The sequence below is a fragment of the Colobus angolensis genome, unplaced genomic scaffold (assembly GCF_000951035.1).
Source record: "Colobus angolensis palliatus isolate OR3802 unplaced genomic scaffold, Cang.pa_1.0 Scaffold224, whole genome shotgun sequence".
NCBI lineage: Eukaryota > Metazoa > Chordata > Mammalia > Primates > Cercopithecidae > Colobus > Colobus angolensis.
The window spans coordinates 5,211,856-5,230,821 of NW_012115422.1; the positions used below are offsets into that span (position 1 = coordinate 5,211,856).

At 37.9% G+C, this 18,966-nt stretch overlaps 1 protein-coding gene across 2 annotated transcripts in view; it reads left to right on the plus strand.

The window, feature by feature from the left end:
* Positions 1–18,966, plus strand: part of OSBPL6 (oxysterol binding protein-like 6) — a 175,444-nt gene that overhangs the window by 109,274 nt on the left and 47,204 nt on the right. For both annotated transcript variants that reach the window (XM_011944043.1, XM_011944044.1), the window contains 5 exons: positions 666–798; positions 3,340–3,443; positions 4,027–4,119; positions 8,732–8,806; positions 13,633–13,798. In XM_011944043.1, coding sequence (XP_011799433.1) covers positions 666–798; positions 3,340–3,443; positions 4,027–4,119; positions 8,732–8,806; positions 13,633–13,798 — 571 coding nt within the window. The remainder of the gene's footprint in view (positions 1–665; positions 799–3,339; positions 3,444–4,026; positions 4,120–8,731; positions 8,807–13,632; positions 13,799–18,966) is intronic.

The following is an 18,966-nucleotide window of genomic DNA, read 5'->3' on the forward strand; positions in this document are numbered from 1 at the left end:
CTATAAAGTTTTAAAATTATTTCAGTTTTTTAAGAAATGTTTCTTCTTTTTTCACTGTTTCCTGCAGTCACCTTAGTATCTCTATACTTAATACAATTTTCACTTATTTCACATAAAATCTTTTTAATGAAAAGTCTATAGATAATAACTTTAATGGAAAGCTATGGATAATAACTTGCCAAGACTGTCTTTTTATAAATAATTTTCAATATGAATTCAAGGCATTGCAAGGCTGCTTACTGGTGGATAATGTATTTAGGAATCACATGTGGTTGAGGAGACCTTGAGTGGTCATAAGGTGCAGAAACCTTTTGGAAAGGAAAGACTTAAATCATGAGTTGAGAGTACTACCGTAAGGACACTGCAAATACAACTTACTGAGTGATTAAAAATTACTGGGAATTTGAGTTGGCAGGTCCTTGTGACTATGAGATACAACACACTTAAATGTTGTCCTTCACTGAATGATGGAGATGGCAACTTAATGAGAGGTTGTTGTTTAGGAATGTCGCCCTCACTAAGCACAAACCACATTAAGCCAAGAAGCTTCTTCCATGTTTTGAGTGTGCATTTTCTTCCTTTCTTTGTTAATACAGCTTGAGGATACTTGTATTTTTTTAATCATTGAAATGTACTGTTTCATAACCATACTTTGTTTGCCGTAGATGCAACCAAACAGCTTTCCATGGCAGTCCCCTTTACCATGCAGCAATAGCCTCCCTGCAACCTGCACGACCGGCCAGAGTAAAGTGGCAGCCTGGTTACAGGACTCGGAAGAGATGGACAGGTGTGCGGAAGGTTAGTTCTTTCCCTGTGTGGCCTGAGAGTAAGCCAAAACCAAACAAGAAACAAAACCTAAAGAGGTGAATTATGAGTGCTACATCTTTGACCCTGATGGTCTTGATCGCCTTGACCTTTCCTTGCTCTTACTTTTTCTCTTCCTTGTTCTTATCTTTATGCACCAGCTCCTTCTCTCTGCCATGACTCGGGCTCCTTACCTGCCAGTTCTCCTGCACCCTCACAGCAGCTGAATGTGGTTCTTGCCTTTCCCCTGACTTCTACCCACTTCAGCCTTCTCTCCTTGTCTCTTCACCAGTTCCTTCTGGCTTCTTTAGCTCTGGAACCTGGGGCAGTCACACAGAAGAGCAACCCCCGAGGAAAGCCTATGCTGCCCACAGCCCCAGAATCACTGCTCTGTCTTCCTCACTAGGTCACTTCCACAGCTGCCTTCTCTGCTGCTCTGTCTTGTGCATGGAGCAGGTGTATGTCAACTCGGCAATAAATGGCAAAGTTGTGAAATGCTGCATCTTATATCCACAGTTACCTTTTAGTGTGCTCCACTATGGATCAGTGATTCAATATTCTGAGCCAATACCTGATTCCCTCACGCTACCATCTCTGAGCCTCTTCATCTCTTCTTACCTTTACCTCCCTCGTAATTTGCCAGAGCACAATGGTTCAAATTTGATGTACAGACCATTTCCATTCTATGAGAGTTTTCATTTGACCTTCAAAACTGAGAAAAACAAGGGCAATGCAGAGAGTGTTTAATAAGTCTCAATTAGTTTATTTTTTTAGATGATCCTAAGATGATATTGGGCCTGTTTTTTTCCAGATTATTTTTCCTTATAAAATTATAATAAAAGCAGATATTAGATCACTTTTTTGTGTTCTCACTTAAAAAAATTAAAATTTGGTAATCTATGTTAGTGCTCCAACCAAAAGAATTTTTTCTTATTCTACTAGCATGTCGACTCAAAGTATGCAGCATTTTTTGTCATTTTTATCAGCTTTCTGAGATACCCACATCCCAGACTTTATGTGAAAGTATGATTTCCTCTCTTTCTTATTGTAAATAATAGAAGTGACAAAGAATGATGTAGCATGGTCCATATGAAGGCTGTAGCAGGGTGATGAGACACGCACAATAAGTATTCCTTACAGACCATTTCTGGCTTTCCTAGAACTTTCTCATCTACCATCTCAGTAAGCAGGTAGGAGAGCTAAATACTACTATCACCACTGACAGATAAGGAAACTACAACTGAAAAATCTAAATTGATGTCTCCTTACTCTTAATTTGGGTCCTTGGCCTTAAATTGAACTACTCACAAACTTCTGTTTTCATTCTGTTAGAAAAAAGGTGGATATAATTTTGATGATTTTCAGCCCCAATTACAGATTTCTGTGCTTATATAGCACCATTTATATAGAATAATCACAATTATTAGAGAGTATGAATGTAATATTTGCTAGATAGAAAGCTTGAAATGAAAATTTTAGTAACTGACCACAAAAATAAGAAAAGTAACTCAATTTTTTTTTTTTTTTTTGAGACGGAGTCTTGCTCTGTTGCATAGGCTGGAGTGCAATGGTGCTATCTTGGCTCACTGCAACCTCCGCCTCCCTGGTTCAAGAGAGTCTTCTGCCTCAGCCTTCTGAGTAGCTGGAATTACAGGCACCCACCATCATGTCTGGCTAATTTTCGTGGAGACAGGGTTTCACCGTGTTGGCCAGGTTGGTCTTGAACTCCTGACCTCAGGTTATCTGCCCGCCTCTGCCTCCCAAAGTGCTGGGATTACAGGCGTGAGCCACTGCACCCAGCCCAATATTCTTGACTGTGTTTAATTTCACATATTAAAGGTCAGTTTTTTTTTAAGAGTGATATTTTATTATATAGATTTTTGAATATTCTCTTGTTCTAAATGCACCAAAAAATGTAAAAGAAAACTAAAAGTCATTTCTTCATTCTAAATGTTAATTCAGACAGAATGAGTTGATGTCCAGGTGATGATGATGTTCCTGGACCATCGAATGCACTTTGAAAATCTGATTTCGTTAATATAATGTCTCTAAGAAATTTTAAAGTCATTCATTTCAACATTGTTAGTGAGCTAAATTAAAGAAAATATGTTTAACTGATTCTGTATTCCATCCTAGTGTTCTGAACTTGATTTTAACGCTACCCAAATTCCAGGTAACCACCTTCTAAAGCTCCTAACAATGAAACCACAGGACTGCTGAAGTTCACTTGAGTGCGCTTCCCATGTGGCAAAGGCTATCAGAGCAGAAAAGGGATCACATACAGTGTGACTGAGAGTTTAATGGTTTCTGCACTAATAGCTGTTAACTTACGAGAGTGAGCTTTGAAATATAATCAATGGTTTTTGGTTCTATACCAGCAAAGGGTGTTTTGTTCCACCTGCCAGTATCTTCGTCATATAAACATGGATCTGCCTACGCATATTTGCCATAATTTGCATTGACCCCTTTTTTTTTTACCATCACCACTGCTCCCTAACCAATTTTAACATATTTTTATTTATGATTTCTTATTAGATCTCGCACATTGCCAGTCAAACCTTGTGGAACTTAGCAAACTCCTGCAAAATTTGGAAATACTTCAGAGAACTCAGTCAGCACCTAACTTTACTGACATGCAGGTAAACATATTCCTGCTGCTGGTAAAAGGACTTAGGATATAATTTATAATCTTTATTGGGTTGTTCTATGAATATATAAGGTAATATTTAAAGATAGATAATTACAATACAGACATTTGTTTATATTCTGGAGTTATTTTTAATATTTTTTGAATCTCGGTGTCAGTATGTTAATTAAAATGATTATTTTAAAATGTTTTACATTTAAATACACACTAGCCAGAATAAATAAATTCAGTATCTGAATTATTCTTCCGTGTTTGTGTTCTATTAGAAATGGTAGCTTTGAAGATACGCTTTAGATACTCTCAGAATTGTTACTATCTTTTCATATAGAAAACAAAGCTAGAGATTTCTAATCCTGTATTCATTTTGTTTATCAGAAAAATATATTTTATAATGAAGTTCTTATCTCTGCTTTTATAATGCCCACTATGCATCTGATACGCCTTTGTCTCCTGGCTGGTTTGCTTATAGGCTCTAACAATGATCCTTTACTAACTTGCTATGTTCTTGTCTACACCTGTATCATCTGTGTGAACTTAATAATACTTTGTTGCTTTTAACTATTTGTGTAATGTAGGCTAACTGTGTAGATATTTCAAAGAAAGACAAGCGGGTCACAAGACGATGGAGAACAAAAAGTGTCAGCAAAGATACAAAAATACAACTGCAGGTACAGATTTTACTTTTCCTTCATTCATGTTTCTACATGCTTTTAAAGTACTAGTCTTTATACATCAGTTAATGCGCATTAGATTGAAAGGGTAACTTAACTGCTTTAAAGCCAGCACTTTTCAAACTCTCACATTGTCTAAAACAGTGGGAAATCTCTGTATTTTTCTCACTCTGGCATAAGTGAGAATAATTTAAAAGAAAGGTTGAAATTATACAATATGTGTTCAAAATGGCGTTTTATTCTCAATTATAGCCTTTGAACCACTAAAATATATTTTAACAAAAAGTTACCTTAAAAATCTAGATTAAAAATCTAGTGGGTTATAATGAACACTCATTTAAAAATATTAGATATTAAAAGAGGCTTTTATGTGTCAGCCTTGTCCAAATTTTTTCTATCAAGAAAAGGGGTAGGAGGTTCAATAGATTAGAAATCAACAAACCCAGATTCTAGTTAAATCACTGTGATTTTCTGGCAGTATAATTTCGTAAATTTCTGTTAAATTTCCTGAGCTTCCGTTTGCTCCTGAGTAAAGTGATAGAGTTTATTTAATAAGCTCTGAATTCTCTTTCAACTCTAAAATTCTATGATCCTTCAAAAATAGATATTATTTATTCAATCACCTTTCAACAATCACCTTAAAATCTGAACTAAATTCTTAAGAGCTTGTAATAAATGTACTTGAAATTTATTTGAAATAAATTATGTATTTGAAATGACTGACGTTTTTAAAGTAAGATCCTTTCATATTATTGTGTTTCAGTGATTCAAAATATGGTAGATTATGTCATAAACCATATTACTTTCAGATTTTTAAACTAGAATTTCCATTATTCTCATCCTGAATGCATATTATAAATGGCCCTTGTCCTGCACAGTCAAGATTAGACTTTATGATTTGGCTTTTTAAAATTATTATACAAATAAATTTATATTCTAATACAAAGGTAGAAAGAAGTACTTTTCAGAATTCTTCAGTTCCTTCTGAATAATTAACAAAATAATTCTTCTCTAATTTTGACTTCATTAATAACATTCTTTGTATTACAATTCTGACTGTGTAAATAACAAACTGTTGCTTTGCTTGCTAATCTGATATATTTGAAAATAAATTTTCATAAGCACTAATACCTATGTTTTTTTTATTTAGAATGTCTGCATTCAGTGAACACAACTTTTTGTGTTCATTTGCTCAGTACGTTTCCATGTGTTTTCCCCTCTGTTTATAAAATTAATACTGTAGGGAGAGATGTGCCAAGTGATTTCACAAGAAAATTACTTAAAATTGCTTTTGGCAGTTTTATTGGCTTTGAACTTGTGAGTGTCTAGTTTTGTTTGTTTGTTTGTTTTAAGCATGGTGTCTGAATCAAAGCCAAGAAAAAGACTCATTTTTATAAGTAAAAGAATCATTCCTCTACATAAAATAATTGAAGAAGGCCTGTATCACAAGAAAGAACACATACATTTGTTAATAGATATTGTTTTAATCTTGTGTCTATAGTGTATGCTATTGACCACATTCTTGTTCAGAGCTGTTGTCTTGGACAGGTTGGTTCCCAGTGAGTTGCAGTGCAATGTCCCAGCTACCTTGCTGCATCTAGGAGCTCCATTGGAGACCCCAAATCACTACTTTTTTTTTTTTTTTTTCTGAAGGACACAGAATGCAACTGGAACTATACCACCTAGCCTCTCAGCCTGTGGTTTTACATAGACAGAAAAGTTATGAAGATTTTTTTGAGTCATCAGGAGAAAATGTCCAAAAAGCTAGAAAATACTCATTCACACTCCCGCCACATCTTTGGGTGGTTCATTTGTTTTTAAATTTTTATTTATGACATTTCGTTTTGTTTGTGACTTTGCTGAGGGTAATAAAATGGCCTTTGTAATTCTAGTTTAGTTATTTTTGAGGGAAATTGAAATATCTAATCCCTTAAAGATACTCAAAGACAACTGCCTTTTCGAAGTGGGAGATTTAGTTCCAATTCCAAGAAGAAACAAATAAACTTAGGAATGGCAGTAAGCTGTTAATCATTCCCAGAGAAACTCCACTTCCACCTGGACTAAAACAAAAGGTATTTTAAGGGGAACACAGCAGAACTTTGTCCTATCTGTGGACCTTTTCTGCTTGCCCAAACCAACAGGTCTTGCAGGAGCCTCAGGATACTCATTCTCTACTACTTGGAAGTTCCTCCAAGATCCTTCAAAATTCACACTTGGCTAGGGAATCATAAGTCCATCTAGGATGAGTATGCCAACATGAAAATCTTTACTACTCAGTATTTTGCCTAGAGAGAGGCATAGCATCTAATGTTACTCTAGTGGATTAAAGATACCCACCACTTTCTCCTACCTTATACCCAGCTTTTTCCCCTCCTGTTTTAAATGTTTTGATGATGATAATTCTATCTAATGAGTCCAAGCATTTGTTTTGAGTCAATGATCATCTCACCGCTCGAACCACTTTCGCTGATGTTGCAGCCAATATGAGAGGCTCTCAAGCGGTGAGAGTTCATTTTCCGTCCCCTGTCTTCTTTGTAACTAAGTACAACAGCCATTGTGAGGGTGCCCAGACCATCCAGTGGTGGTGGTTGTGGTATTGTTGCTGCTGTTGTTGTTATCGATGTTGTGTTACTGAAGTTTGTATTCAGTATTCCATAGTAGTTGTCATTTTGAAAAAATTATAAAATAGATCATTAAAAAAATTGACCGCAAGAAAGTTAAAATGAAAAACATGTTATACTGGATGTTTGATTGCTTATTCTTGCATAGGTTAGATTGTGCTATTGATTTAAATGAGAAGGTTAAATTCTAGACCAGTATGGCCTTGTTTCTACTGGAAACTATTGGGTAGTTGGCCTCAGAAATTCCTATTATGTAACTCATGAAGTCAGCATTTGTCCTAGAAGGTTCTGTGGAGACTACCTTTTAGAAAAAGGATTTCTTCTTGCCTCCTTAACTTCGAACTTTCTGGTTCGAATAAAAATCTCAATACCATTTTGCAGTAACAATTCGGCTGTGTTTTAAATGAAGTAAGAGGAAGGCAAGAAGAAAATATTTTGAAAGAATGAGCTGTTAGATCTCCTGTGTTGCTGATAATATGAATTAAATTCTAGATCCCTGGACGTTGAAGGGAATGAGGAATAGTAGAAAGTACATAGTAGCAGACAGAAGACCTTATGTTGCTCCTGTGTAGCTGTCCTGCATCTCATAGATGCTCAAATTACACTGAAGTGTGAAAATAAGTTCTTCCCCCTTTTACTACATTAAGGAAAAAGGATTTTGTCTAGAAAATATTTTTGTGGAAAACAGATTTTGTGTGTGTGTGTGTGTGTGTATGACAAACATATATGTATATGTATGCAGAAGACTTATGAAGATGGAAAATAAATAAGATTGTAATTTTGGAACTTTTTTGAAGATTTAGAGATAGAAAAATTTAAAATATTTTTCTGACATCCCAAAAAGACTAAAGCAGTCCTACTGTTTCTTCAATCTGGGCTGTTAGGAGATTCTAAGAAAGTATATCTTAATTATTTGGAAATGAAATTATTGCTCATGGCTGGGCAAGGTGGCTCATGCCTGTAATCCCAGCATTTCGGGAAGCCAAGGTGGGAGAGTCACTTGAGGCCAGGAGTTCAAGACTGCGGTGAGCCATGATCATGCCACAGCACTCCAGCCTGGGCAACAGAGTGAGACCCTATCTCAAAAAAGAAAAAAAAAAATATTGCTCACAACCTTGAGGAGTCAGGGTCTGTCAGATGGAGGCAAAGCTGAATGATTAGAAGGAAATGTCATCATCCCTTAATCCCATCCACCAAGAGGAAAAAAACAAAATGAAAGAAAGCTGTAGGATTCTTCTACTGGTTTGTGCATAGGTGCGCATTACTAAATGAAAACTATGCTTTCAAGTTTTCGTAGTTGATTTTTATAGGCATTGTCCTCACTCACTGAGGAACTTAAGTTTTCTTTTCTGATCTTATGGGGTCTGGCATCTTCCTTGGAAAATTCTTAGACTTGAAAATCCCAGCACTGTTGCTGATGTGGAGTCCCAGATAGTGAGCTGTATAATAGGAAATTAAGTGGGAAGTTGAAGAACCCTCATACCCTTCCCTTACTTTTTTTCTTCCAGTAAGAAATTAAAAAAAAAAATTCTGTCTGGCCATTAGGAGGCTCTCATTACAACCTGTTCATTTTAGCCTTCCCACATTATTTAATCAGTTTTTCCTGAACTTAGTTTTCCTTGCTACCATTTATTGAATACCTTTTGACTTCATATAACATGATATCATATGAATAAAACAGTATGCATATTTATTTTACCTTAAAATTGCAGGCTGTCCATCAGTTTATAACTCCGTCTCCTTTTGGGGTGTGAGTTATAGTCAGCAAATAGAATTCAGGTGTCTGAATAATCTGCAATGACAGCGATGAACATTTCTCATAGCATGAATGCCCCTGTGAGCTCTTTTCGATGCTGATTTAAGAAAAGTCGACTTCAGTTAAAAACTGTCCCTCTCCTTGTCTGATTATCTTTCATCCTCCCATCTTCCATCCTTTCCTCCCCCGTCCTGTGTTTCCTCCCCCCTTCTCTTCTCCCATTCACTGTCAGGAAGGGCCACCTGCGAAGGGCCAGTTCAGCACAACTCGGCGCCGGCAGAGGCTAGCGGCAGCAGTGGCTACAACAGTGAGTGGATTTCAATCTCAAGTGGAAGTTTAATAAGAATGAAAACCTGTGTACAAGGGTGACCCCCCTGTCCTGATGGTGCCACTGGTGTGTGATGGTGTCACCTGTAGCCCAATCATGGCAGCATAGCTTTCGCATGTTCTCTGGCTGTCTTTGCATGGCAGGAGTCAAACACGGGTATTCCTTTTTACAATGGAGAACTGTTATATAATCTAGTTCTTTTGCTATATGTGAAGACATAATTTAAGTCAAATTTGCAAAATTGAGTGCAGTGCCCCATGATGTGAGCTTTCCTTAAATTATTTTGTTTTTTTTTTTCCTTTTTTACCATACTGATATTGGAACTTTTGCTAACTAATTTCTCTTTTCCTAAGAAAAGTCATGTTACTACAGACATAAATTGTGCTTTTTTTTGTAGCAGTGTGACTATTTGAAAAGGATGTGAGAATAAAGAAATGAGAGGGTAAGAAAAGGTGAATTTTGCTGTCATCTCTAAATGGCTACCCAAGTTACACTTAGCAAGGGAAAATTGTTTTCTGAAGAGAATATTGACATGAAAATTAGAAATTGTAGTGTGGAAATGACAAAAAAAAGACAGTTTTATGGTATTTAATCCATATCTAGAGGGTTTTTTTTTTCTGAGAGAAAATAGAATGGATATAAGGAGAGTAGAGAACATACTGAGGTTGATAAGGCAAATGGATAGTGAATGACTTGTCTACAGAATATAAAATAGAGTATCAAAACACAAGAACTCCTTGCTGGATAAAAGTCATTTAAAAAATGTGTTTAATCATGAGAGCCTATGAACTTCGTAAAATATAGATTACTGAGTTCATGGCAATCATAGATGTTAGTTTTTTGGCTATTAGATAATACTTCCTTAATTAACAACAGTCTTGCTGTCACTAAGGGTGGAATGTATTTTAAAACTACAATTGCTGAAAAAAATATGAAAAAGTTTTGGCTGCATTACAGGAGAATGGATGCTGGTGTGAGGATTGGTGGCTTTCTACTTTATGATTAGTAATTGGCTCTTGCCTTATATCTGGGTGTTTAGCTAGACTGAGAAACAAATTTGCTTTTGATTATGAAATGAACCAGTGACTTGGAATTTATTAGGGAACTGACTCTTAAACTCACAGTTTTGTAAACATTTGAACAAACAAATTATTGAAATAGCTTTCATGGTCCATGTGTATCTTATGCAGGTATTCAAATGCAGGTGAATAAATCCCGTGACACTGCTGTGGTAACAGATTCTGACAATAGATGCACATATAATCAGTTCAGTATTATTAAAGGTAATTTTCCATTTATAAAATTAAGAAATACACATGGTTATTAGAGATAACAACTTAGTATGGAAAGGAACAGTCCATCATTTTATGAAAACACTGTTTTCTTAAGCAATATACATCTAAGATGCCATGCAGAGAAGTGATTCTGTCTCTTCTGTGTTAATTTTTTAAATTGCAGATACATACAGTGAATATAATAAAACTGAGATTAGTACCTATTTGAATAGAATGGGTTCATTTTTAAAATTGGCAGTAGAAGAGAAAAAGCTTTTAAAAGAAGAAATCATTAATGCCCACCTCTCAGGGTAGCTGTGACTATAGAAGTTATGAGAAAAACTTAGTGGTATGTAGTCAGAAAAGCTACTGGCAACATTTAATAATGTATTCAGGAATAACTAGGGGGACTGGCTACTCCAGGATCTATAGCTTTGTCTCCATACCAAAATGCCACAACATCTAGCAGATGTTTCAGAAATTTATTCTTGATGACTCTTAGCGCTAGCATTCAGAATAGCCAACTCACAACAGCAGCCAGACCCAACAGAACAGGAGACTGGAAAAAGAGAAATACTGGCTCTTCCCCATGGAAGAACACTGAGGATCCCAAAGCAGTCAGTACCCCCAAAGAATCCCTGTACACATAGTGCAGAATAGCAACAGCAGGAGACTTTTCCCACTGGCTTGATGAGTCCTGTAAGCATAGTATCTATCTTAGACCTACTGTGTAGTCTTTCATGTCTACCATTGCTGAATTTCACTGTCAGCAAGTCCATTGTTAACTCATTTCACTTTTGACTTCTTCATGGACAGGTGTTAAGAGCATCTGCTAATGCTACCAGAATATTCTAGGATCAGGCTTCCCTCCTGTCATAAGACTTCAAGAAGGCCTTGGATTTCTTTCCTGCACAGGGTAGAAAGGCCCAAATTGAGTGTTGAGGGTTCTCAAATATAAACATGGAGAGCTGTAGGCAGCTCGCACTCCAACCATCACTGACAGAGAAACCAGTTACCACTTAGATTTTTTAATCCCATAATACTCAAATTGATGAATAAAAAGCTGAGTAAATAAGTCAAAAAGTCCCCAGTCTGAACAGATATTCAATTGGGGTTAGATTAATACATCCCAATTTGTATTTTCAAAAGTCCTCAATTAAAATGACCCATTCTACATACCTCTTTTTAACAAAAAAAGGCATACCAATATATAAACATTTTCAGTCAGAAGTATATGAAGATTAGTTCTCAATTTCCCAGGGAACCATCTGATTGCAATTTGAATGGAACATTCAACTCTCTTTCCCTATGGGTAATATGCAAAACCACTTTTACTGTTTTAATAGCCAATTTAAGTTTCCATTATGTTCAAAATATAAATTTGTAACTTATGTTTTTCTTCTCAGCATCTGACTCCAACATTTAATAGAGGAATAATAATTTATCTCAGGGACAAGTCTGGGTCCTTCCTGGACTCCCTGCTTTTCACTGCATAATGGCCTCCTATATAAGCTTCCCACCAACTCTCATGACCCCACTCCTCACCCGCTCAAGGAAGAGACTCCTCTTCCAAGCCATGTGAGTCCTTGGAGTGTTGAGGGCACCTGAATGCAGATAAAATCCTTTTCCATGATGCTCAACATATTACCAAAGACCCGCATTTATTTTTCTTAATGCTGTTCTAGTTCCTTATATCAGAAAACTGTATCATTAATTCTGAAAACTCCCAGATCTACCTATTTTTTTCACTCACAGTCTCTCCCCATGACATCCTAATCTCCAGCAACTTTTCCATGGATTCTGTGTCCCTCAAGGGGCTGACTGCTCTTTCTAGATTTAGCATCACCAGTTAGGGTCAGAACTTCCTTTCTCTATCTTCTGACATTCTGCCACATAAAAACCATTCCTTTGTACGTATCCTAAAGGTCCTCCGTCCTTGTTATTATTAAGTTACCTGGACAGGATTCCAGCAGAGTATTGAACCCCAGCACTCCATTTTCTTAAATGGCTTATTGACCACTTCTGGATCTCAAATCTAGAATAGACAGAAATTTTCAGCCTGATAATATTAATAAACAAGCTGTTTAACAATCATCTCCCAGCCCAGTGTAGCCAAGTTCTCCAAAGAAGGGTTCCTTTGATAACTCCAGATACCAAATGCTTCAAATAACATATATTAACATGCTTAGCTTAGCTGAATTTGGGGGGAAAGCTTCATGCTCACTTTCTTCCCCAGTAAGTCTTGGATATCTTTTAAGAGAAATAAATCCCTGCCAGGACAATGCTGCATCAGAAGGACACTCTGTCTCAACTGCCCTCAACCTGCAGCTCAGGCCCGATATTTTGGTTCTTTCCATCTCTTCCATCTGTCCTCTAAATCCTTGGAGAAAAAGTGCCCTCTTCTCCTTCCCCCTTTCTCTCACCAAATATGTTAGGAATTTTAAAGCAAAAACCAAAAAATTAAAAAAGAAGAGGTCCTGACATACATATCCGTCAGAGGGTAATGGTTCCTTCCTCCCACAGCACATTCCCCGTTAGCTAGGGGGTGTGAATTATCCTATCAGTTACACAAAATTCCAACCTGTGGTGGAGTCTAAGAGTCTGGTTCTTGAAAATAATTGAATGCACATCTGTGCAATAAGAATTAGGGAGAAGTTGTTTGTGATCTGATTTGCAGGAAGAATTGGTATTTTCCTTTCCAGGAATGTTTGACTGACATTTGTAATGTTTGGGTAAAGCCTTCTTAAAGGGGAGGAAAAGGTGCTTTGCCTCCACCCATCAGGAGCCTAGTCCGTATCCAGCCTGGGCAAGGAAGTACCTCTAGCCATGTGGAAAAATCTATAGTAATATGACTTTTTCTACTTACTGCTTCTCAGTATTGGCCGGTTCATGAACCATGTGCATATATGTAATAGAGTTGTGTGTAACATACAAAGGTAAACCACAGTGATTTATATAATATATATTTCATTTACTAATATAAAATTTAATAAGTCAATTTCCAAAATAAGTGTGAGTCTCTTTAAGCCATTACTGTATTTACTATTAAGCCTGATTTGTTTTTTATTTAATGGCTACAGAGTAAGTGAATCTTCCGGTATATGCATCTCTTGAATTTTCACAGGTTTAGTAAGATCCTGCTCCAGGCTCAGATAGTCCAGACTGTAAGAGAAGGTCAGCTACATCACAGTTCAGACTGCTGTTTTTCTGCCAGTTATTTTTGAGGTGCAAGTATGAGTTCAGAGTTTAAGCTTACCTGAGATTATGTCTTTTATTCCTGTCATTCTGTAGTCATTTCTCTCTGTAACAGTGAAAAATCGGTGAGTTTGTGGCAGTTCTAAATCAACAATGGGAAATGAGACTCCCTCTTCCCACCCCAACCGCCTGCAAAATAAATGAGTACTGAGTGTCTCCAAGTGTGTTATCAGAGAGGAATCTATTATTTTGAAGAATGGGAGAGGTCCTTTCTATGTAGGAGAATGTGAAACAATGCACTGTTGCTCTTTAATAATTTGTGTCTTCCCCTTTCAGGTTCCTTTCAGTGCTACCATGTCACCAGTTCGCTTGCATTCCTCCAACCCCAACCTTTGTGCAGATATTGAATTTCAGACTCCCCCTAGTCACCTCACTGACCCTCTGGAAAGTTCAACAGATTATACAAAGCTGCAAGAAGAATTTTGTCTAATTGCACAGAAAGGTAACAACAAAAATAATGCGCCCTTTAAAGAAGCTCTCTTTGATGAAAGATTATGCTTTGTTCTTTTATCTTTGTCTTTGTGGTAATGATAGAAAGACTAAATGGTTTCATATAGTGGTTGAAGTTCTATATACAAAAGTGCAACAGGACATGATGCTTGCCTGTTGGAAGATCACACATCACAGGTTTATAGTTTTGACTAAAGAAAGAAAGTACCATGGGGGTGGGAGGTAAATAAATTATAGGTAATCTGGCAAGATAGTACTACTCAACATTTTTTTCAATGTGTCTTAGTTATCATTTAATACGTATTTATTGATTCTCGTTAGATTCTGCTTATTTCTTTTTTTATTAAATAATACTCATTTATTGGACTTTACAATTTGTGGGTTGGGAATTCAGGCAGGGCTCAGCTAAGCAGTGAAACCTCTGAGCCACGTGTCTTTGACTAGCCCCAGTCACTAGGATTCGGCTGCAGGCTGAACTGGGCTGAACGACCCAAGGTGGCTTCCCTCCTGTGCCTAGGACGTTGGCAGGACAGCTGGAAGGCTGCACACAACTGTGTCCCCTTCCTCTCCATGGCAGTTTAGGGTTCCAAGAGCCTGGCAGTGGAAGCTGCTCGTCCTCTTCAAGGCCAGCTCTGGAACTGGTGTAGCATTCTACTTCCATTGTATTCTATTGGTCAAAGCCCTATAGGCCACCTCAGATTTGAGGGGAAATTGATTCCACCTTTGAGCCTCTTCTTTATACTCTGTGGCTGATAATAACAATTTAATTTACACAACAAGCCTCATTGAAAATTTAACATAAAGAAGACTAGAGCAATATTAATTTGTTTATGTAACAGCATAGATTTATAGCCAGTAACTTCTACTTTGGGGAAGGAGGTGCAAAAGGTAGAGTGTGACCACAAATGTGGGAGTTGAATATATGAGTATGGCACAGCTGCTAAGGGAAGATGGTACTTTGGAAGGCAGCCCCAGGAAAACTTTGTGTATTTGGTTGCAATTCTGAAGCTTCTAGGAAATTCAAGTATCAACAAAGCTTCTGTTGAATGATACATCACATTAACCAACTGAAAGAAAAAAAACACATAATCATATCATTTGCAGAAAAAGCATTTATCAAAGTTCAATACCCTTTCTTGATTAAAAAGAACTCTTAATGGTTTAGGTATAGAAGGAAAGTTTCTCAACATATTATAATAAAGGCTGTTTATGAAAAACACACAGCTAACATCACTTAGTGGGGAGAAATGGAAAGCTTTTCCTCTAAGATCTGGTACAAGGCAAGGTGGCCCACTCCTCCTGCTTCTATTCAACATGGTACTGGAAGTACTATCAAGAGCAATTAGACAACAAAAAGAAATAAAAGGTATCCAAATCAGAAAGGAAAAAGTAATGATCTCTATTTGCAGATGACATGATCCCACGTTTAGAAAACCCCAAAGATGCCACCAAGAAACTGCTAGAGCTAATAAATGAATTCATTAAAGTTGCAGGATATACAATGAACATACAAAACCCTGTTATTCTATACACGAATAACACCATAGCTGAAAAAGAAATCAAGATCAATCCTATTTATGATAAAATAAAATACTTAGGAATAAATTTAACCAAGGAGTTGAAAAACCTGTACACTGAGAACTATAAAAAAAAAATGATGAAAGAAATTAAAGAGGACACAAACAAACAAAAGATATTTCATGCTCATGGATCAAAAAGTTATGTTGTTATAATGTTCATATGTGCAACCATAAAAAAGAACAAGATCATGTGTTTTGCAGGAAAATGGATGGAGCTAGAGGTTATTATCCTCAGCAAACTAACGCAGGAGCAGAAAACCAAATACCCATGTGTTCTCACTACAAGTGGGGGCTAAATGATAACAACTTATGAACACAAAGAAGAAACAAGCAAAAAACACCAGAGCCTATTTGAGGGTGGAGGGTGGGAGGAGGGAGAGGAACAAAGAAGATAACTATTGGGTACTGGGCTTAATACCTGAGTGGTGAAACAATCTGTACAATGAACCCACGTGACGCATGTTTACCTATGTAACAAACCTTCGCCTGTTACCCCTAAACCTAAAATAACAGCTAAAAAAAGTTCATACTACCTAAAGAAATATATAGATTCAATATAATTCCTATCAAAGTGCTAATGACACTCTTCCAAGATATAGGAAAAACAATAATAAAATTCACATGGGCACTCCATTCCAAGATGGCAGAATAGGAACAACTCCAGTCTGCAACTCCCAGCGTGATCAACACAGAAAATGGGTGATTTCTGCATTTCCAACTGAGGTACCTGGTTCATCTCACTGGGACTGGCTGGACAGTGGGTGCAGCCCACGGAGGGTGAGCCAAAGCAGGGCAGGGCATCACCTCTCCCAGGAAATGCAAGGGGTCAGGGGATTTCCCTTTCCTAGCCAAGGGAAGGCGTGACAGACTGTACCTGGAAAAACAGGACACTCCCACCCAAATAGTGCACTTTTCCCAAGGTCTTGGCAACCGGCAGACAAGGAGATTCTCTCCCATGCCTGGCTTGGTGGGTCCCACACCCACGAAGCCTCGCTCACTGCTTCTGAGATCGAGCTGCGAAGCGGCGGCCTGGCTAGGGGAGGGGCGTCCACCATTGCTGAGGCTTGAATGGGTAAACAAAAGCCAGGAAGCTCGAACTGGGCAGAGCCCACTGCAGTTCAGCAAGACCTACTGCCTCTATAGACTCCACCTCTGTGGGCAGGACATAGCTGAGAAAAAGGCAGCAGAAAACTTCTGCAGACTTAAACATCCCTGTCTGACAGTTCTGAAGAGAGCAGTGGCTCTCCCAGCATGGCGTTTGAACTCTGAGAACAGACAGACTGCCTCCTCAAGTGGGTCCCTGACCCCCATGTAGCCTAACCGGGAAACACCTCCCAGTAGGGGCCAACAGACACGTCGTATAGGTGGGTGCCTCTCTGGGATGAAGCTTCCAGAGGAAGGATCAGGCAGCAATATTTGCTGTTCTGCAGCCTCCGCTGTTGATACCCAGTCAAATGGTCTGGAGTGCACCTCCAGCAAACTCCAACAGACCAGAAGCTGAGGAATCTGACTGTTAGAAGGAAAACTAACAAACAGAAAGGAATAGCATCAACATCAACAAAAGGGTCATCTACACCAAAACCCCGTTTGTAGGTCACCAACATCAAAGACCAAAGGTGGATAAAACCACAAAGATGGGGAGAAACCAGAGCAGAAAAGCAGAAAATTCTAACAGCCAGAGCACCTCTTTTCCTCCAAAGGATCACAGCTCCTCACCAGCAATAGACAGAGAATGACTTTTATGAGTTGGCATAAGTAGGCTTTAGAAGGTCAGTAATAACAAACTTCTCCAAGCTAAAGGAGCATGTTCTAACCCATCACAAGGAAGCTAAAAACCTTGAAAAAAGGTTAGATGAATGGCTAAATAGAATAAATGGTGTAGAGAAGACCTTAAATGACCTGATGGAGCTGAAAACCGTGGCACGAGAACTTCGTGACACATGCACAAGCTTCAGTAGCCAATTCAATCAAGTGGAAGAAAGGGTATCAGTGATTGAAGATCAAATTAATGAAATAAAGTGAGAAAACAAGGTTAGAGAAAAAAGAGTGAAAAGAAATGAACCAAGTCTCCAAGAAATATGGTACTATGTGAAAAGACTTGATAAGTGTACCTGAAAGTGGCGAGTAATGGAACCAAGCTGGAAAACACTCTTCAGGATATTATCCAGGAGAACTTCCCCAACCTAGCAAGTCAGGCCAACATTCAAATTCAGGAAATACAGAGAACACCACAAAGATACTCCTTGAGAAGAGCAACCCCAAGACAAGTAATTGTCAGATTCACCAAGGTTGAAATGAAGGAAAAAATGTTAAGGGCAGCCAGAGAGAAAGGTCTGGTTACCCACAAAGGGAATCCCATCAGGCTAACAGTGGATCTCTCAGCAGAAACCCTTCAAACCAGAAGAGAGTGGGGACCAATATTCAACATTTTTAAAGAAAAGAATTTTCAACCCAGAATTTCATATCCAGCCAAACTAAGCTTCGTAAGTGAAGGAGAAATAAAATCCTTTACAGACAAGCAAATGCTGACAGATTTTGTCAACACCAGGCCTGCCTTGCAAGAGCTCTTGAAGGAAGCACTAAACATGGAAAGAAACAACCGGTATCGGCCACTGCAAAAACATGCCAAATTGTAACCACTAAACATGGAAAGAAACAACCAGTACCGGCCACTGCAAAAACATGCCAAATTGTAAAGAGCGTCATCGATGCTATGAAGAAACTGCATCAGTTAGTGGGCAAAATAACCAGCAAACATCATAATGACAGGATTAAATTCACACATAACAATATTAACCTTAAATGTAAATGGACTAAATGCCCCAATTAAAAGACATAGACTGGCAAATTGGATAAAGAGTCAAGACCCATCAGTGTGTATTTAGGAGACCCATCTCATGTGCAGATATACACATAGGCTCAAAAGATCTACCAAGCAAATGGAAAGCAAAAAAAAGCAGGGGTTGCAATCCTAGTTTCTGAAAAAACAGGCTTTAAACCAACAAAGATCAAAAGAGACAAAGAAGGCCATTAAATAATGGTAAAGGAATCAATTCAACAAGAAGAGCTAACTATCCTAAATATGTATGTACCCAATACAGGAGCACCCAGGTTCACAAGGCAAGTCCTTAGAGACCTACAAGGCGACTTAGACTCCCACACAATAATAATGGGAGACTTAACACCCCACTGTCAATATTAGACAGATCAATGAGACAGAAGGTTAACAAGGATATCCAGGACTTTGACTCAGCTCCGCACCAAGCAGACCTAATAGACATCTACAGAACTCTCCACCCCAAATCAACAGAATGTACATTCTTCTCAGCACCACATCACACTTATTCTAAAATTGACCACATAATTGGAAGTAAAGCACTCCTCAATAAATGTAAAAGAACAGAAATCACAACAAACCGTCTCTAAGACCACAATGGAATCAAATTAGGACTCAGGATTAAGAAACTCACTCAAAACTGCACAACTACATGGAAACTGAACAACCTACTTCTGAATGACTACTGGGTACATAACGAAATGAAGGCAGAAATAAAGATGTTCTTTGAAACCAATGAGAACA